The 15,087-nt window shown below is 42.2% G+C and overlaps 2 protein-coding genes across 2 annotated transcripts in view; one reads left to right on the plus strand and one right to left on the minus strand.

Annotated features, from left to right (window-relative positions):
* The window catches only part of LOC113035143 (protein NLRC3-like), a 312,272-nt gene extending 300,714 nt beyond the window's left edge, over positions 1-11,558 (plus strand). The window contains exons 4-6 of the mRNA XM_026190490.1: positions 8,703-8,781; positions 9,179-9,407; positions 9,549-11,558. Coding sequence (XP_026046275.1) covers positions 8,779-8,781; positions 9,179-9,407; positions 9,549-11,344 — 2,028 coding nt within the window. The 5' untranslated portion in view covers positions 8,703-8,778 and the 3' untranslated portion in view covers positions 11,345-11,558. The remainder of the gene's footprint in view (positions 1-8,702; positions 8,782-9,178; positions 9,408-9,548) is intronic.
* A 687-nt stretch (positions 11,559-12,245) lies between these two features.
* On the minus strand, positions 12,246-14,028 carry LOC113035366 (uncharacterized). The gene is made up of 4 exons (XM_026190900.1): positions 13,679-14,028; positions 13,383-13,523; positions 13,029-13,243; positions 12,246-12,293 (listed from the first exon to the last, which is right to left on the minus strand). Exons 1-4 carry the CDS (start codon positions 13,968-13,970, stop codon positions 12,246-12,248), a joined length of 696 nt encoding a protein of 231 aa, XP_026046685.1. The 5' UTR covers positions 13,971-14,028.
* Positions 14,029-15,087: the final 1,059 nt, after the last annotated feature.

Raw genomic sequence — 15,087 nt, forward strand, 5'->3', positions numbered from 1 at the left:
GAGCATGAGGGTGGGAATGGATGTTTGTATCTGTGTGTGCCTGTTTGTCTGTGTCCATATGTCAGGTCGGGTATCAGACGCCACCTCTCTGGGGACATCTCAGGCCCTCCAAGGTATGGAGGCCTATCTCCCCCCACCACTCCCCCTGCCAGTGGCAGACGCCTTCAGACATCGGTGCATTGGTGGTTCTTTGTGTCTGGGGATGGGCGTCCAGGTACTGCTTGTCGGGGCCTGGAGCCTGGGGCTCGCTCGGGCTCCTTCAGGGTGCGGTGCCTTTGGCCTCTCAGCCTGGGGCTCGGTCACTCTGGCACAGCTGGCTGCCGGCGGAGCTCACGGGCACGTCACGTTTAAATCATGCTTTTTATCTGTTTTTGTTTTTTAATGTTCTGTAAAGAACTTGGGATCACCTTGTTGTTGAATTGTGCGATATAAATAAACTTGCCTTGCATTTTGGCTGCTACCTCAAAGCACACTGTGCGCTGTCGATCTTACGTGCTGCACAATAATATTCAATATTTAGTATTTACAGTTATATTCACATAGATCATCGCGGTGATGTTGTTTATTATATTGCTCTCTTTTGTTTGCTTGTTTTCTCTTTTTTCTTTCTCAACAGGTGATCCAGGTGATTGATAGATGGATTTTTTGTCTGTTTGTTTTGTTGGCTTGGACAACTTCCTACCAGACCCGTGGAAGTGGAAGCTTCAGTGAAGAAAGATTCCTGCTCCCAGCCGTTCATTGGCTCGGCATTTTAAACCCCTAAAGGGTCACCTGGCCTGTAAATAAACAGGGCCAATAAAAAAAATCACAAGAATAATACAAAAACTTCAGCCAGTTTAACTTAATACATTAACTTATTCTTGTGTACACAGTAATTCATAAATAAATAATGTATATTATCAATAAAGATTGATCTAAACAGTTTAACTGCTATGTGCAGATAAAGGTTGCATAGCTTTAAAACATTTGCTATCCAGCAAATATCAGTCAAACTCAACACAAAAGGAAACACAACAATCGTTCAAATTGTTTGGACCGGTGATCCAAATCAACTGGCGTTGGTCAAACAGATGTGTGGTAGACTTACTTTGAAGGAGCTGCTACCGACAAACCAGCAAATAAACACCAAATATTTCATCTGTGACATTTGTGAGGTTTCCTCAAACACACAATACATTTGTAACTTTTAATTTTTTCTGTTTTTGTGTCTTGCAAATAAACCTTTAAACTGATTTGAAATGATGTTATGCATTTATTTTTGGCCCTTATCTACGGTGGCCCTGAGAGGCCAAACGGACTGCAACTTAAGAAAACACCAGCAATAAAAAAAAAACGCTGCAAAAGCACAAAAAACACAACTGAAATAGGAAAAAAGAAAACACAAATACAAAAAACGAAAACACAAATAGGAAAAAACGAAAACACAAATAGGAAAAAAGAAAACTGAACTGTTTCTGGGGAGACAATAGTAATTAGTAATAAACAGAGCCAGTGTGACTAAGTGGAGCTTGTGAGAGTGAGTGGATTGAAGAAAGTGAGGGACTCAGATGTGTCAGTTGGTTTGTCTTTGTTTTTGAGTGTGGAGGAGAGTTAGATTGGGTTGGTTTTAAAGCTAAGTTAAGAATATTCTGAATTTCAATTCAATTTTATTTACATAGCACCAAATCACAACAACAGTCGCCTCAAGGCGCTTTATATTGTACAGTTTAATTTCCAAAACTTGCATATGATCTTCAGTTTGCAGCTGGACTATCACATAGCAGCTGGAGCAGTCTCACATGGAGGCCAGTCCACTGCTGCCACCTGTGGCCAAGTGCCATAGCCTACTACTAGATGAACTTGTGACACACATCTGCAGCAGAGGCTGAGTGGCTGCTCTCACACCTGGAGCATCCAAATCGACCCACAAACACGTTGAAAGATGCAATGCCATCAATGTGGATTGTCAAGACTGAGAGACCTCTTCCCTCTGACCCCTCCCCAAACCCTCAAACCCTCCTACCCACCTCGACATACAAACTCTGTGTGGCTTCACGTGTTCTGTTGATGTTTACATGATCGAAATAACTTGAACACAAACACAAACAAACAAAGAGGAAGACCGCACCGGAAGGAAACAACTACAAGTCCCAGCATCCTCTGTGTTTAGGGAGCAGCAGTGAAAGTGAAAGTATTGAGCCTCCGTTCAGAGCAGCAGGAGGAGGAAGGTGGAGCTGAGGCAGGTGAGTGTTAACATGAATATGTTTCTTCTTATGACATAAAATAATTCCACGCTGTTCGTGTCTGTGGGTGAAATGTGAGGCCGGTCGGCTCCTCTGAGCGCTGGTTTCCTGTAAGTAGAGAGGAAGTGAGTTTAGCTGAGCCTCCGTTTAGTGTGAGAGAGCAGGAGGAGAGTGAGAGCTGTGCTGAGGCAGGGTGAGTGTTAACACCGCTCTGACATTACTGTGTCTCTGTGGCGGGAACAACAGGCTCCGTCAGTGGAGGCAAAAATAATCAGACTTTGGTTTTTCAAAGGAAACAACTTTATGTCGGAAGTTCCCGCACGCTCATTGGATAACGATGTGTCAATCTCGAGCTATTAGCCAATGAGCGTGCGGATTCACAGAAAGACCCGCCTTTATCACGGGACTTTAAAAACTACAATGGCGACAGAAACTCCGTGAGTGGAGTTCAGGGTGACGTTATGAAACTGTGACGTTTGAGCCACTTCCCGTTGATCGTGAAACTGATGGTTTCTGGTGTTTGGGTCTGTTTTTCTGTATTATGCAGATAAAGTGTAAACTCAGATGAATTATACCATCAAATGTTAAAGGAAAATATCAGGATGAGTGTCTGTGAGCTGAGAAGGACGTGAAGCGAGCAGTTTATCCCAGAGCTGAAGCTGCTCTGTGTGCAGAGATGAGCTCAGATTCCTGCTGTGATTGATCAACAGTCACAGAAATGTAGACTTGTAGTTATTACTGCAGTATGGTCACAGCAGATACTGATAAACATGTATTATGAGGATGGATGATCAAGTTTCTCACTCTCTCCTTTAAATCTCAGTTTTTTCTTCTTCACAGTTTATCTGTTAATTTATTAATGAATAACACTGAAAGAGTTTCTGTTATATTTCCCCTTGAACATCAGCTTATTAGGGCGGCATTAGGAAATAGCCCCCCTCCAAAGAATGAATAAATGAATGATGATAATAATAAAATGATTCAAAAGCAGAGCTCAGAGTGGTAGAATGGTCAAACATGGATCCACGGGTGGTTCAACTGCATTTGGTGACGTGACCAAAGCAAATCTTTCAAATAATCCCACCATCAACGGGATGTTGTCTCCTTTACTACGGTTACTTTACTTGGTCACCGTGTGAATTTCTTTGAAATGAACCAAATTCTTTTATTTGTTGGTTGTTGCATATTTAACCTCTACAGTCAGGAAAGGAGGAGATGAGGCCTCAACAATGTTGGGTTGTAGCTGTGGTTCAGGTTAGAGTGAGTGTCCATGGAATAAATGTAAGTCAGTGAACTGGAAACATGACTGTGTTCAAACTTTGTTTCCTTTTTATAATGAGTCTAATCAAAGGTGGACAGAAGTATCTCCACTGTGACTTTTCTGTGTCACCATCAGAGCTTCTGCACAGTGTTTCTGGGGCAGATAACATTGCAGCATTATGGAGACATTATGGAGACAAAAAGAAAAGCGTCTGGACTTCTTTAAGTTAAACTTAAAGAAGTCCAGACGCTTTTCTTGGACTGTTCAGTGTTGAGTCTCATTCACACACTCCCTCAGACTCTTCACACACTGATTTGCTGACATAAACACACTCCTGTGTGCTCTCTTGGCTTCACACACACACTGAGGACCATCTACAGACTGTGAGCTCCGTCTTCTTTGTCTTTGGAGCCGAACTCTGACAAAGTTAGGAACAAAACTTTCTCCAGCGTGTGAACTTCCCTCCTAGACTCAGTCTGAGCAGTCAGACCACATATTTCTAAAGCAGCACATGAAGGTGTGGCTCACACACACACAGGTGAAGGAAACAGCTGCAGTATTAAAAGCTGCTTCACTGTCTACAAATATATGAACTGAATGTTTCTTTCAGGCTGTAAAAACCTTGTTTATCCTCCATTACAGTCCTGCATTCAGAGCATTACTTCTGTTATATTAGTACATGTATTTTATTGTGATGAACACATGAAACTCTGAGCTGGATTGAATCCATTGAATCAGAGTCCAGGACTCAGACTAAACACACTGAATGTGTCCTGAGCTCGGCCGCTGTTCCACAGTAACTGCTGTCAGAGTCACTGTTACTGAGTTAGCTTAGCTAGCAGAGCAGCTAGCAGTTAGAGTATGAACTCTGTAAGCAGTCAGCTCGGTCCTGGACATGGTTACTGACATAAAGCTGCTCTCTGCAGCCATGTTTGACCTGCTGCTTTGTAGGACTACAGTAATGGAGGATTTGGAGGCTGAACTGGGCTCTGTGACACTTTTTGTAGTGAACTGATGAAAGCTGTGTCTCAGATGGATGTTAGTCCAACACATCAGACACGACCTCTGCAGCTCTCAGTTGATGTGCACATGAATGATTTGTGTTTCCTCTGCAGGTGAAGGTAGAAAGTGTGTGTGAGCTGATGTGAACTGAGCAGCATGGATCAGTGTGAGGACAGAGAGGAGGGAGTCCCTCCCTCTAAAAGCACTCTGTGTGGGGAACATGAGAGCCAGACCAAAGCTCAGAGGTGAGATGACCATCTCTAACTGTCCATGACTCTTCTCCATGTCACAGCTCAGCACTCACATCACTGCTCCATCATTATTCACACTCATACCTCTGTGTGTGTTGTTTTAAAGCCCAGAGCTGTGGGGCGTACCAGGCTCAGCTGGACATAACCCTGAAACTAATCCAGAGCCTGGACCTGAACCCAGCTGTGTTTCTTTAAAGAGCAACGAGTCGAAGGGTGTTGCTGTAAACTTTAACAAAAGACTGTTATGTGACAAAGAGTAAGTACATTATTTTTATGAGTTTCACATTGTTCATCATGTCTTTAATTTAATATTTCCAGTTTTTCCTTCCTATCTCATGAAGCTGTGACATTTATTGTTTTTCTTTTAGGATCAATAAGAGGCCAGAATCTCCTGGACCTGAACCCAGCTGTGTTTCCTTAAAGAGCAACTTGTTGAAGGATGCTGTTATAAACTTTAAAGGCTGTTCTTCTGCTGCTGAGAGGTAATGTGTGTCTAGATGTTGTTCCTGACTCTGTGTTTTTGAATAAATCCTCATGTTTAATATCAGCTCAGCTCTTTTTCACACACATTTCTATGTTGGTATGTGAAGCGGTGTGTGTTGGAGTGTTTCCACAAACACAGCAGTCAGAGTGGAAAGAGTGGATGTTATAGGAGGTGTTTGTGTAGTGAAGAGGCTGAGTGTCTGTAGGACTCCAGCTGCTCCAGCAGGTGTCTCCTTTGTGCTTTGCTTCAAACACAGTGTAGGGAGGAGCTTCCACTCAGGTGTTTCAGGTGTTGCTGGATGGAGGAGGACAAATAGTTTTTCCCTTCAGTGACACTTCAGCAGCTCAATGTTCTGGGAGATGTTTGTCTTTATGAAGGTTTATGGATTATTGTTCTTACTTTCGTGAAACTGAGCAACACATTTTCCATCTAACATTTAAAGTAAATTTCCAGGTGAATAAAAGATCTGCAGCTGCAGCCTCTGTGATGTTTCACAGTCTGAAAGTAACAAATTCAACCAGAGTTCAAACAAAGGCTTAATATACGTGTGTGTTTGATATAATGCCAACAAGTACAAACAGGTGTTCTTACAGGTCTTAATCACAGAGGTCTGATAAGTCTGGTGACTTTCACACTCAGCAATTTTGCTGCCTTTTATTTTATATTGGCCTTTTTAAAGCCCTTCAAAGTCTCCCACATTCATACAGAGCTTTTAACACCAAACTCCTTTACAGTCCTTCTCCTCTCACACACGATCACACGACTGATTTGTCTGCAGCAGCTGTGTTACTGCTAGTATTTTATTATGTGTGTAATCTCCAAATATTGTTCCTGTGGTTTAGTTTGACTTCCTTCTGCAAACTCAGCTGCTCTGTTGCTGATACACGTCTCCATGAATATGATTGATCAGATGCTGCCAACACCATGTGTTTCATGTGAGCGCTCAGCTGAAACCCTGGGTTGACTTATCGAGTTAATAACAAGCTTCACGTGACTGTGAATGCTAAAGTGAATCAGATAAAGGAAAGAGACCCTGCTAATGTTGGACTCACTTCTTAGTGTAGATCCCAGGAGGAAGTTCAACATAGCCATTCTTTGTGCTAGCTCGACCAAACCTGAGAGCACAGTGCAGGATAATGATCATCATCTGTCTCTGTCAAGGACATTTAAAATCCACAAATAACAAACATAATTATATTTGATCATTAAAAATGATGATTAAACAAAGTGTCAAACATACTTAAGTAGAAGGACTGATGTTTGTGTTAAAATACCCTCTTAAAGCTGAAATAATGATTCAACTTCTTTACTCAAGTAAAGGTAAAAGAGTACAGGCTCTGAAATGTACTCACAGTATTAAAGTAAAAACGCCATCTTTGAAGGAAATTTCTGCCAGTTTTTGTGCAAAGTTACCTGAATTTCTACCTCCAACATTAATATGAGAAAATTATCTGAACTTTTATTCTAATGAATTTAATCAGCTTGAACATTTTGTAGCACAAAAGTAGAAAAAACTCAAAGGGAATCAAAAATAGCTCCGTTTGCTGTTGCCTGCATTGTAGATGGGCGGCTTTGCCTCAACACCTAAACAGGAAAATGAGTTTAGTCAAGTATTAAAGTGGGATTGAAGAGGTGAGGAAACCAGAGATCAGGTGTTGTGGTGCAGCATTAAGATAAGATGGGGCCTGATTATTTAAGACCTTGTATGTGAGGAGCAGCCAATGAAGGGAAGCCAAAACAGGAGAAATCTGCTCTCTCTTTCTAGTCCCTGTCAGGACTCTTGCTGCAGCATTTTGGATTAGCTGAAGGCTTTTCAGGGAGTTTTTAGGACATCCTGATAATAATGAATTACAGTCGTCCAGCCTGGAAGTAATAAATGCATGAACTAGTTTTTCAGCGTCACTCTTTTTAGCATTTTTTAACAACAAGCTTCTATCTATTAGGGCTCTTGTCTCGCCGACTGCTGCCTCAGATCCGAGTCTTTCTCCTGTGTGCTCAGCTGTCTTAGAGCAGTTTGATCCCGTCTCCCTTAATGACTTGACTGCGGTAGTTCGTAACCTAAGATCATCACACTGCCCCTCTGATTGTCTCCCCCCAACTACTCTTTCAAGGATTGTCAGGTTGGAGATTGGCCTATAATTAGCTAAGACAGCTGGGTCTAGGGATGCTTTTTAAGTAAAGGTTTAACTACAGCCAGCTAGCGATGGGTACCGTTTAGATTTGAAAACCTGCTAAATCAGAATCAGTTGCTGATGACGGCTTTTTTCTTTTCCATCAATCACGTATAATCTTAACTCAAAGTGAACATAGACTTGATTGAAGTAACTCAGATCAGCCAATTCAAAATGCTAATTCAATCAACTCTGAGTTCATGGCTAGACTCAGTTTGTTGGCCCTGCACCTTAAAACTATTCCCTGTTTGTCTCTCGTGTTTTTTGGATATTGTTTTCACATCTTATGTCACGGCTAGCGGGGCGAGCCATGTTGAATTTAATAAAGGACCCAAGATGCCAACACTGCTGTGAAGTGAGTGAGCTTTATTGAAACGGTGAAGTGCAGTGGAGATGGCCTGTGCAGAAGCTAAGATAACCTCTACTGAAAAAACCACAAAACTAACCTGAAACCTTAAACGGAGACACGGGGAGACAACACAGACGAACCAGCAACAAGCAGGAGAAAACAAAGGGCTCATATACACAAAAGAGCCATCAGGGAATGAGAAAAGGGAGACACAGCAGGATTCATTGGACATAACCAGACAAGGGGAAGCAAAAGTAGACACACTAACGTAGGACATGGCACTGTCAAAATAAAACAGGAAGTGAACACAGAGACACAATACTAACACAGTACAGAGGGAACACAGAAACCAAAACCTCAGAACTAGAAAATCTTAATCAGAATGAAATTGTAACAAAAGACAATAACAATCAAAACAAAACCACTGAGTCCACAGACTCGGGACATACATCGGCTCAAACTGTGGTCATAAATATTTTGTACTTGTAAATCAGACTGTGTAGTTGTGAACTGAGTTTTGTAACATTGTGAAACAAAATATCTGGAAAGTTCATGTTTTTGCGTTCATTGATTTGTGTGTGTAAAAATGTAAAAATGTAATAAATGTAAGAAACATTAGAACTACTTTTGCTGACACAAAGTTTGGCGAGCACTGCAAGTTGTCCCTTTAAACCAGTCACTGATATAAAGAGAGCACCTTGTTCCAGGGCATCTGAGCATGGAGGGAAAGCTTTATGCAGGAGATGGTAAGAGCTGTTGGGACTAAAGAAACTGAGCAGAAAACTACAGACATCTGGAAACTGAGTTGTTAATTCTCAGTGGGATCAGCAGGACTAGCAAAGCTCCACCATGACAGTCATCTGATTGACTGAACCCATCCAAACATCACTTCATGGACCTTTAGCTTGTGTCTGTGTGTGGACAGACATAACATGAGCTAATTATACATTACTCCTCCACAGAGTGGACCAGCAGAGAGCAGAGGTTTCCACTGGTCAGTCTGCACAGCAGCATCAAACACACCTGGACTCTGTGGTTATGGTTTGTAGTACTACGTTTACATTTGTTCTTTTCAGTCACCTCTATGCTGCACTTTGTGGACCAGAGGATTGTCAGTGTGTCCAACATAAATCAGAGTTTGGGCTCCATGATTTCAGTCAGATTGGGGTGACTGTAGCTCAGGAGGGGAGCAGGTCAGCTACTAGTTAGGTTTGTGAATCAAACCCTGGCTGGCAAATGTACTGGGTAACGTACTAAACCCAAGCTGCCCTCTGATGCATCCATCAGAGTGTGAAAGAAAGTATTTAAGCATAGAACAATGTGCTTGGTTGAATGAGGCATGTTGTATAAAATGCTTTGTGTGCACAGAGTATCAAAGAGAGCTATATAAGAACCAGTCCATTTACCACTGGGTAATTCATATAGTTTTCTTTTCCAGCGGCTGGAGGACAACATCACCATGTTTGTGAAGAACGAGCTGAAGAAGATCCAGAAGCTTCTGAGTCCAGATCACCCAGAAACTTTAAAGAGCCAGATGGAGGATGAGGAGATGTTTGAAGGAGAGGATGAAGATGAAAGAAAGAGCTGCAGAGAAGCATTTCTGAAGATCACACTCCACTTCTTGAGGAGACTTAAGCAGCATGAGATGGCTGACCATCTGCAGAGCAGTAAGAGAATTTCTCTAAAGACTGAATATTGATCTTTCCTAATAGCTCAAGAAATGGACCAATAGACATTCATCCTTTCAGGGTACTGAAAGGCTATGATATTTATTATATAATATTTGTTTCTGAATTTCTTACCTTCAGAAATATTTGCTCCACTCTGTAAACGAGAACTTAAAGCCCAACTGAAGAAGAAGTTCCAGTGTGTGTTTGAGGGCATCGCTAAAGCAGGAAGCCCAACCCTCCTGAATCAGATCTACACAGAGCTCTACATCACAGAGGGAGGGACTGCAGAGGTCAATGATGAACATGAGGTCAGACAGATTGAAACAGCATCCAGGAAACCAGACAGACCAGAAACAACAATCAGACAAGAAGACATCTTTAAAGCCTCACCAGGAAGAGACGAACCAATCAGAACAGTGCTGACAAAGGGAGTGGCTGGCATTGGGAAAACAGTCTTAACACAGAAATACAGCCTGGACTGGGCTGAAGACAAAGCCAACCAGGACATCCAGTTCATATTTCCATTCACTTTCAGAGAGCTGAATGTGCTGAAAGAGGAAAAGTTCAGCTTGGTGGAGCTTGTTCATCACTTCTTTAATCAAACTAACGAATCAGGAATCTGCAGGCTTGAAGACTTCCAGGTTGTGTTCATACTTGATGGTCTGGATGAGTGTCGACTTCATTTGGACTTCAACAAAACTAAAATCCTGACTGAAACCAGAAAGTCCACCTCATTGGATGAGCTGCTGACAAACCTCATCAGAGGGAACCTGCTCCCTTCTGCTCGCCTTTGGATAACAACACGACCTGCAGCAGCCAATCAGATCCCTCCTCAGTGTGTCGACATGGTGACAGAGGTCAGAGGGTTCACTGACCCACAGAAGGAGGAGTACTTCAGGAAGAGATTCAGAGATGAGGAGCAGGCCAGCAGGATCATCTCCCACATCAAGAAAGCTCGAAGCCTCCACATCATGTGTCACATCCCAGTCTTCTGCTGGATCACTGCTACAGTTCTGGAGGATGTGCTGGAAACCAGAGAGGGAGGAGAGCTGCCCAAGACCCTGACTGAGATGTACATCCACTTCCTGGTGGTTCAGGCCAAAGTCAAGAGGATCAAATATGATGGAGGAGCTGAGACAGATCCACACTGGAGTCCAGAGAGCAGGAAGATGATTGAGTCACTGGGAAAACTGGCTTTTGATCAGCTGCAGAAAGGAAACCTGATCTTCTATGAACCAGACCTGACAGAGTGTGGCATCGATATCAGAGCAGCCTCAGTGTACTCAGGAGTGTTCACACAGATCTTTAAAGAGGAGAAACAACTGTACCAGAACAAGGTGTTCTGCTTTGTTCATCTCAGTGTTCAGGAGTTTCTGGCTGCTCTTCATGTCCACCTGACCTTCATCAACTCTGGACTCAATCTGCTGGAAGAGCAACAAACAACTTGGAAGGTGTTTCAAACAAGAAAATCTTCAAAGAAATACTTCTACCAGTGTGCTGTGGACAAGGCCTTACAGAGCCCCAATGGACACCTGGACTTGTTCCTTCGTTTTCTCTTGGGTCTGAAGACTAATCAAACTCGTTTGCAAGGCCTCATGACACAAACAGGAAGTAGCTCAAAGACCAATCAAGAAGCAGTTCAGTACATCAAGAAGAAGCTCAGTGAGAATCTGTCTGCAGAGAAAAGCATCAATCTGTTTCACTGTCTGAATGAACTGAATGATCGTTCTCTAGTGGAGGAGATCCAACAGTCCCTGAGATCAGGAAGTCTCTCCACAGATAAACTGTCTCCTGCTCAGTGGTCAGCTCTGGTCTTCATCTTACTGTCATCAGAAAAAGATCTGGATGTGTTTGACCTGAAGAAATACTTTGCTTCAGAGGAGGCTCTTCTGAGGCTGCTGCCAGTGGTCAAAGTCTCTAAAAAAGCTCTGTAAGTTATAAAGTTTTTATTATTTAATTTGGTTGGTATGTTATGGAAAACACACTGCCATGAACCTCTGTTTTGTTTTTGTCAAAATCACTGTAATATAATCACTGTACCTTTATATACATGTGACTTGTATTAATGCTGCTGCCCTCTTGTGGCTAAAGTGTAATTATGTTCTTGTTATTAGGGAGGATTTGAGAGTAAGGCTACGTTCACACTGCAGGCGAAAGCGCATCAAATCCGATTTTTTTGACCTTTATAAATCTGACTTTTTTGACCCTATGCGACCCATATCCGATCATGCTATGACAGTGTGAACGTCGCGAATCCGATATTTTCAAATCCGACCTGGGTCACTTTCGTATGTGGTACTGAATCCGATACATATCCGATGTTTTAGAAAGCGACTGCTGTTTGAACGGTCAAGTCGCATTAAATCCGTCTTTTACGTCACCAACACAAGACAGACGCCAATTATCAGCGCCCGATAAGACATCGCAAACGCTTCCTGGCCATCCCGTGTAGATGTCAGTGAAACTGTTGGGAAGACAACGTTGGAGAAACGTGAACTTTTTATTTGTACTGTATAATCTGCAGATTCTGACAGAAATCTGCAGCTATCCTTTGAAGCACCGCTCCTCTAAAACAGCAATAAGGATCATTATTAGGTTATCTACATTATTATGTAAATAACAAAATAACTTAAAGCAAAAATTGGGAAACGTAAAGTCCGAAGTCTTCATATTAAGGGTCATCTGTCAAACAATATTCTTTGCTCTGGGTCTAAACAGAGCGCGTTGTGTGTGAAGTCTTCTTTTGCGCATGCAAATGCACAAATGCGTCCTTCATTTCCCCGAATTTGAAGGATTCGTCGGGTGTGTCCTTCGTGGCCCACCATATCCCAGAATTCATAGCGCGGCCCAGCCAAATTTCCTGAGCTGAGCTGCAACTACAAGCTGCAGGATTCAGGAGTGAAGCATCTGTGTGGTTTCCTGGAGAGTCCAGGATGTGGACTTGAAACTCTGGGGTCAGTCAGCATGTTTTAGTTGTGCTGAGATGAATATGATGTGAAAGTTGTGCTGACACTAAACTGCAGACATCAGGCTGATATTATACTGATCCACACTGAGGATCTTCATGGTAAAGTCTGTTTTCTTCTTCTCTGGTTTAGTCCATTGACTGCAGCAGAACAATGTTCACATTTCAAACAGTGAGACTCAACGTATGGCCCGCGGCCCACACGCGGCCTGCCCAGCTTTCCTGATTCAGAGAGAGGGGACCCTGATTAACTGTGTAGTGTTCTTCCTCACAGTTCTAAGTATCAGACACAACAATGAATAATCCACAGCTGACTGTCTTTAGCAGGTCAAAGGTCACGGCACACAGCAGACAGTGGGAAATATTATAATTCTGATCATTTATCAGCACATATCCATATGTATAAAAACAAAGCTGACACTGTGAGACTTGATCAGAGGTGTGATCATCACAGCAGAGGCCTTTGTGTCAAAGTCACTGAGGATCAAACAGAAACACATGAAGCAGATTTTCCTGTTCTGGCTTTTTATAGCAGATAACCTTCAAAATATTCTGCAGTCCATCAAAAACTGAAGCAAACCATGAATCAACATGTGAACATGAGCTGATGCTGCTGAAGTGAAGCAAAGTTACAGAGGTTTGATTACAGACACAGCTGAGAGTTTGTAATCTGTCATCATTTTAAAAGGTTTACATTTCTTCAGTATATCCACATTTGCAGCTGCTACCTCAACCTCCACTTGTCCAACACAACTGCTGTCCACTGCCTCCATGACATTGTGATTTTGCTGTTGGTCTTCTGTCAGATCTTCATCAATCACTTCTGCACGGGGCACACCTTCAGACTCTGCAGCTGCATAACGAAAGCCTGTAAGATAAAATTAGACATAAGGTAAATGTACACCAATATTCCAATGACAGGTGTGTGATTCATCTGGAAGTTATGTGCGGATTAGTGTACAGTGATAGCAATTTAGTATGTTTTTAGAGGGGGGGGGGTTGTTTACCTCCGATGGGTGCTCTTTTTCGCTTCCGTTGCGTACGCCTTGAGTGCCGGTCCGAGTCTGATACAGGTATGTCGTCATGCCCCATGTGCAGTGTTGGTGCCCAGTCTGGATTTGTTACATCCATTTCATATGCTGGTTTGCCTGCAATAATGCCAAATCATAAGCTACTCAGTCGACATGATGTGGTTCTGCAGCATCACACATTAGCATGTTTTATCTCATTATCTATGACCTCAGCACGTTGAAAATCACACTAAAAGCCTTTCAAGAGTGATATGAATTAATTTAGAACTCACCGGAAAGAAAATGCCGTGAGCAAACCAACAAAAAGCTGGGGATTGCAGAGAACTCGATATCCGCTCGTCTCACCGCTGCAATCCAAGCCTGACGTCTTTGTTTAGTAATATCGGATACATGGGATCCCTCACGTTGCCTCCAGGATGGAAAACGATGAAAAGAGAGCCCGTTATCCAGCTTCTTGCCTTCACGATCGTGTGATCTAACGTTGCAACCGACAACACAACACGTACGATCCATAGCTGAAATGGTATCCTTTGGCTGGCCTACTGTCATGGCGGAAGGGGGCATGGCCCATCTCCCGTGACATCACGCTCCAAAGCCCTATAGGTGGGAAAATGTACCATGTCGACCAATCAAAAATGATATGGAAACATGACATTTGGTTGTTTAGCAAAAGGGGGAAGTTTTAGGAGTGACCGGCAAGAGAGAGCGAGTGAGCGAAAGAGAGAGAGAGTTTTGATACGTGAGAGATTTGTGACGTTTACCGTGTTTGGTCTCAAGTTAGTTTGTTGTCTTGTGTATTTAGTGTGTAGCTGTTGTTTTGTTTTGTGTGTCAGTTCTACTAGTGATCGTCACAGTTGCTGCCTTAAAGCCAACAAAGGCAGATTGCAGTGTAAACGCTGAGTGACACACCTGCTGTCAGACCTGCAGGTTTATCCCTGTGCTGTTCTCATATGTGTTAGAGTGACACAAACTATTGTTTGACACCTGATTGTTCTGTAAATAGTTTGAAATGATTATATGAAAAACGTCTGAGCCTTGGCTGCATTTTTTGGTAAATAGTACCATATAACTTTGTTGTTTGCAAAACGTGTGCGTATTTTTAAAAGTGTACAATCTCTATTTGCATTTCAAGTTATGAAGATGATTCGTTAAACATGTGTGTGGTTTTTACAGTCAAAATATCACTTTCTACTTGTATTTTAAATTTTGTCTGAATTTAGATAAATTGTGCTGATACAGTTGGTCAAAATGAGAAAATAACAGATTGGCAAGATAAACTGTTTTTAAAGGTAAAATATAGAGGCCACATCAAAAGTAGTCAAGAAGGGTTAAAGGCTAAAAGCAAAGTTGTCACCAAGTACTGTTTATATTTGTGTGTATTGCTGCAGCTTTTTTGAGTATTAATTTGGTGCCTTTGTGTGAAATAATGGTATTGTGAGTGATCCATATAGTCACAAAGAATAGCCACTTGTTTCTGTGCTACCAAAGTTCCCCGGCTTTCATTCAAAATGTGTTTATCGTCAGCACCTGCACATTAAACTACTTAAACATTATAAATGTCTTCAAGCTCACACTGAGGCCTGTGGGGTACTATCAGCCACTGAGACAGTACACACATTTATATGTGTTTGTATATGAATATTTCATACTTTAAGACTGCCTGTTTATTTAAGGGAGATGA

This window comes from Astatotilapia calliptera, chromosome 13 (assembly GCF_900246225.1).
Source record: "Astatotilapia calliptera chromosome 13, fAstCal1.2, whole genome shotgun sequence".
Classification (NCBI taxonomy): domain Eukaryota; kingdom Metazoa; phylum Chordata; class Actinopteri; order Cichliformes; family Cichlidae; genus Astatotilapia; species Astatotilapia calliptera.

What these genes read in the sequence shown, in the direction of transcription:
- LOC113035366 (XM_026190900.1), bottom strand. Translation starts at nt 13,970, where the DNA reads ATGCCCCCTTCCGCCATGACAGTAGGCCAGCCAAAGGATACCATTTCA. An exon ending in AAAAAGAGCACCCATCGGAG is followed by an intron (nt 13,244 to 13,382) that starts GTAAACAACCCC and finishes TTTATCTTACAG; the next exon opens with GCTTTCGTTATGCAGCTGCA. An exon ending in CAGATTACAAACTCTCAGCT is followed by an intron (nt 12,294 to 13,028) that starts GTGTCTGTAATC and finishes TGAATCCTGCAG; the next exon opens with CTTGTAGTTGCAGCTCAGCT.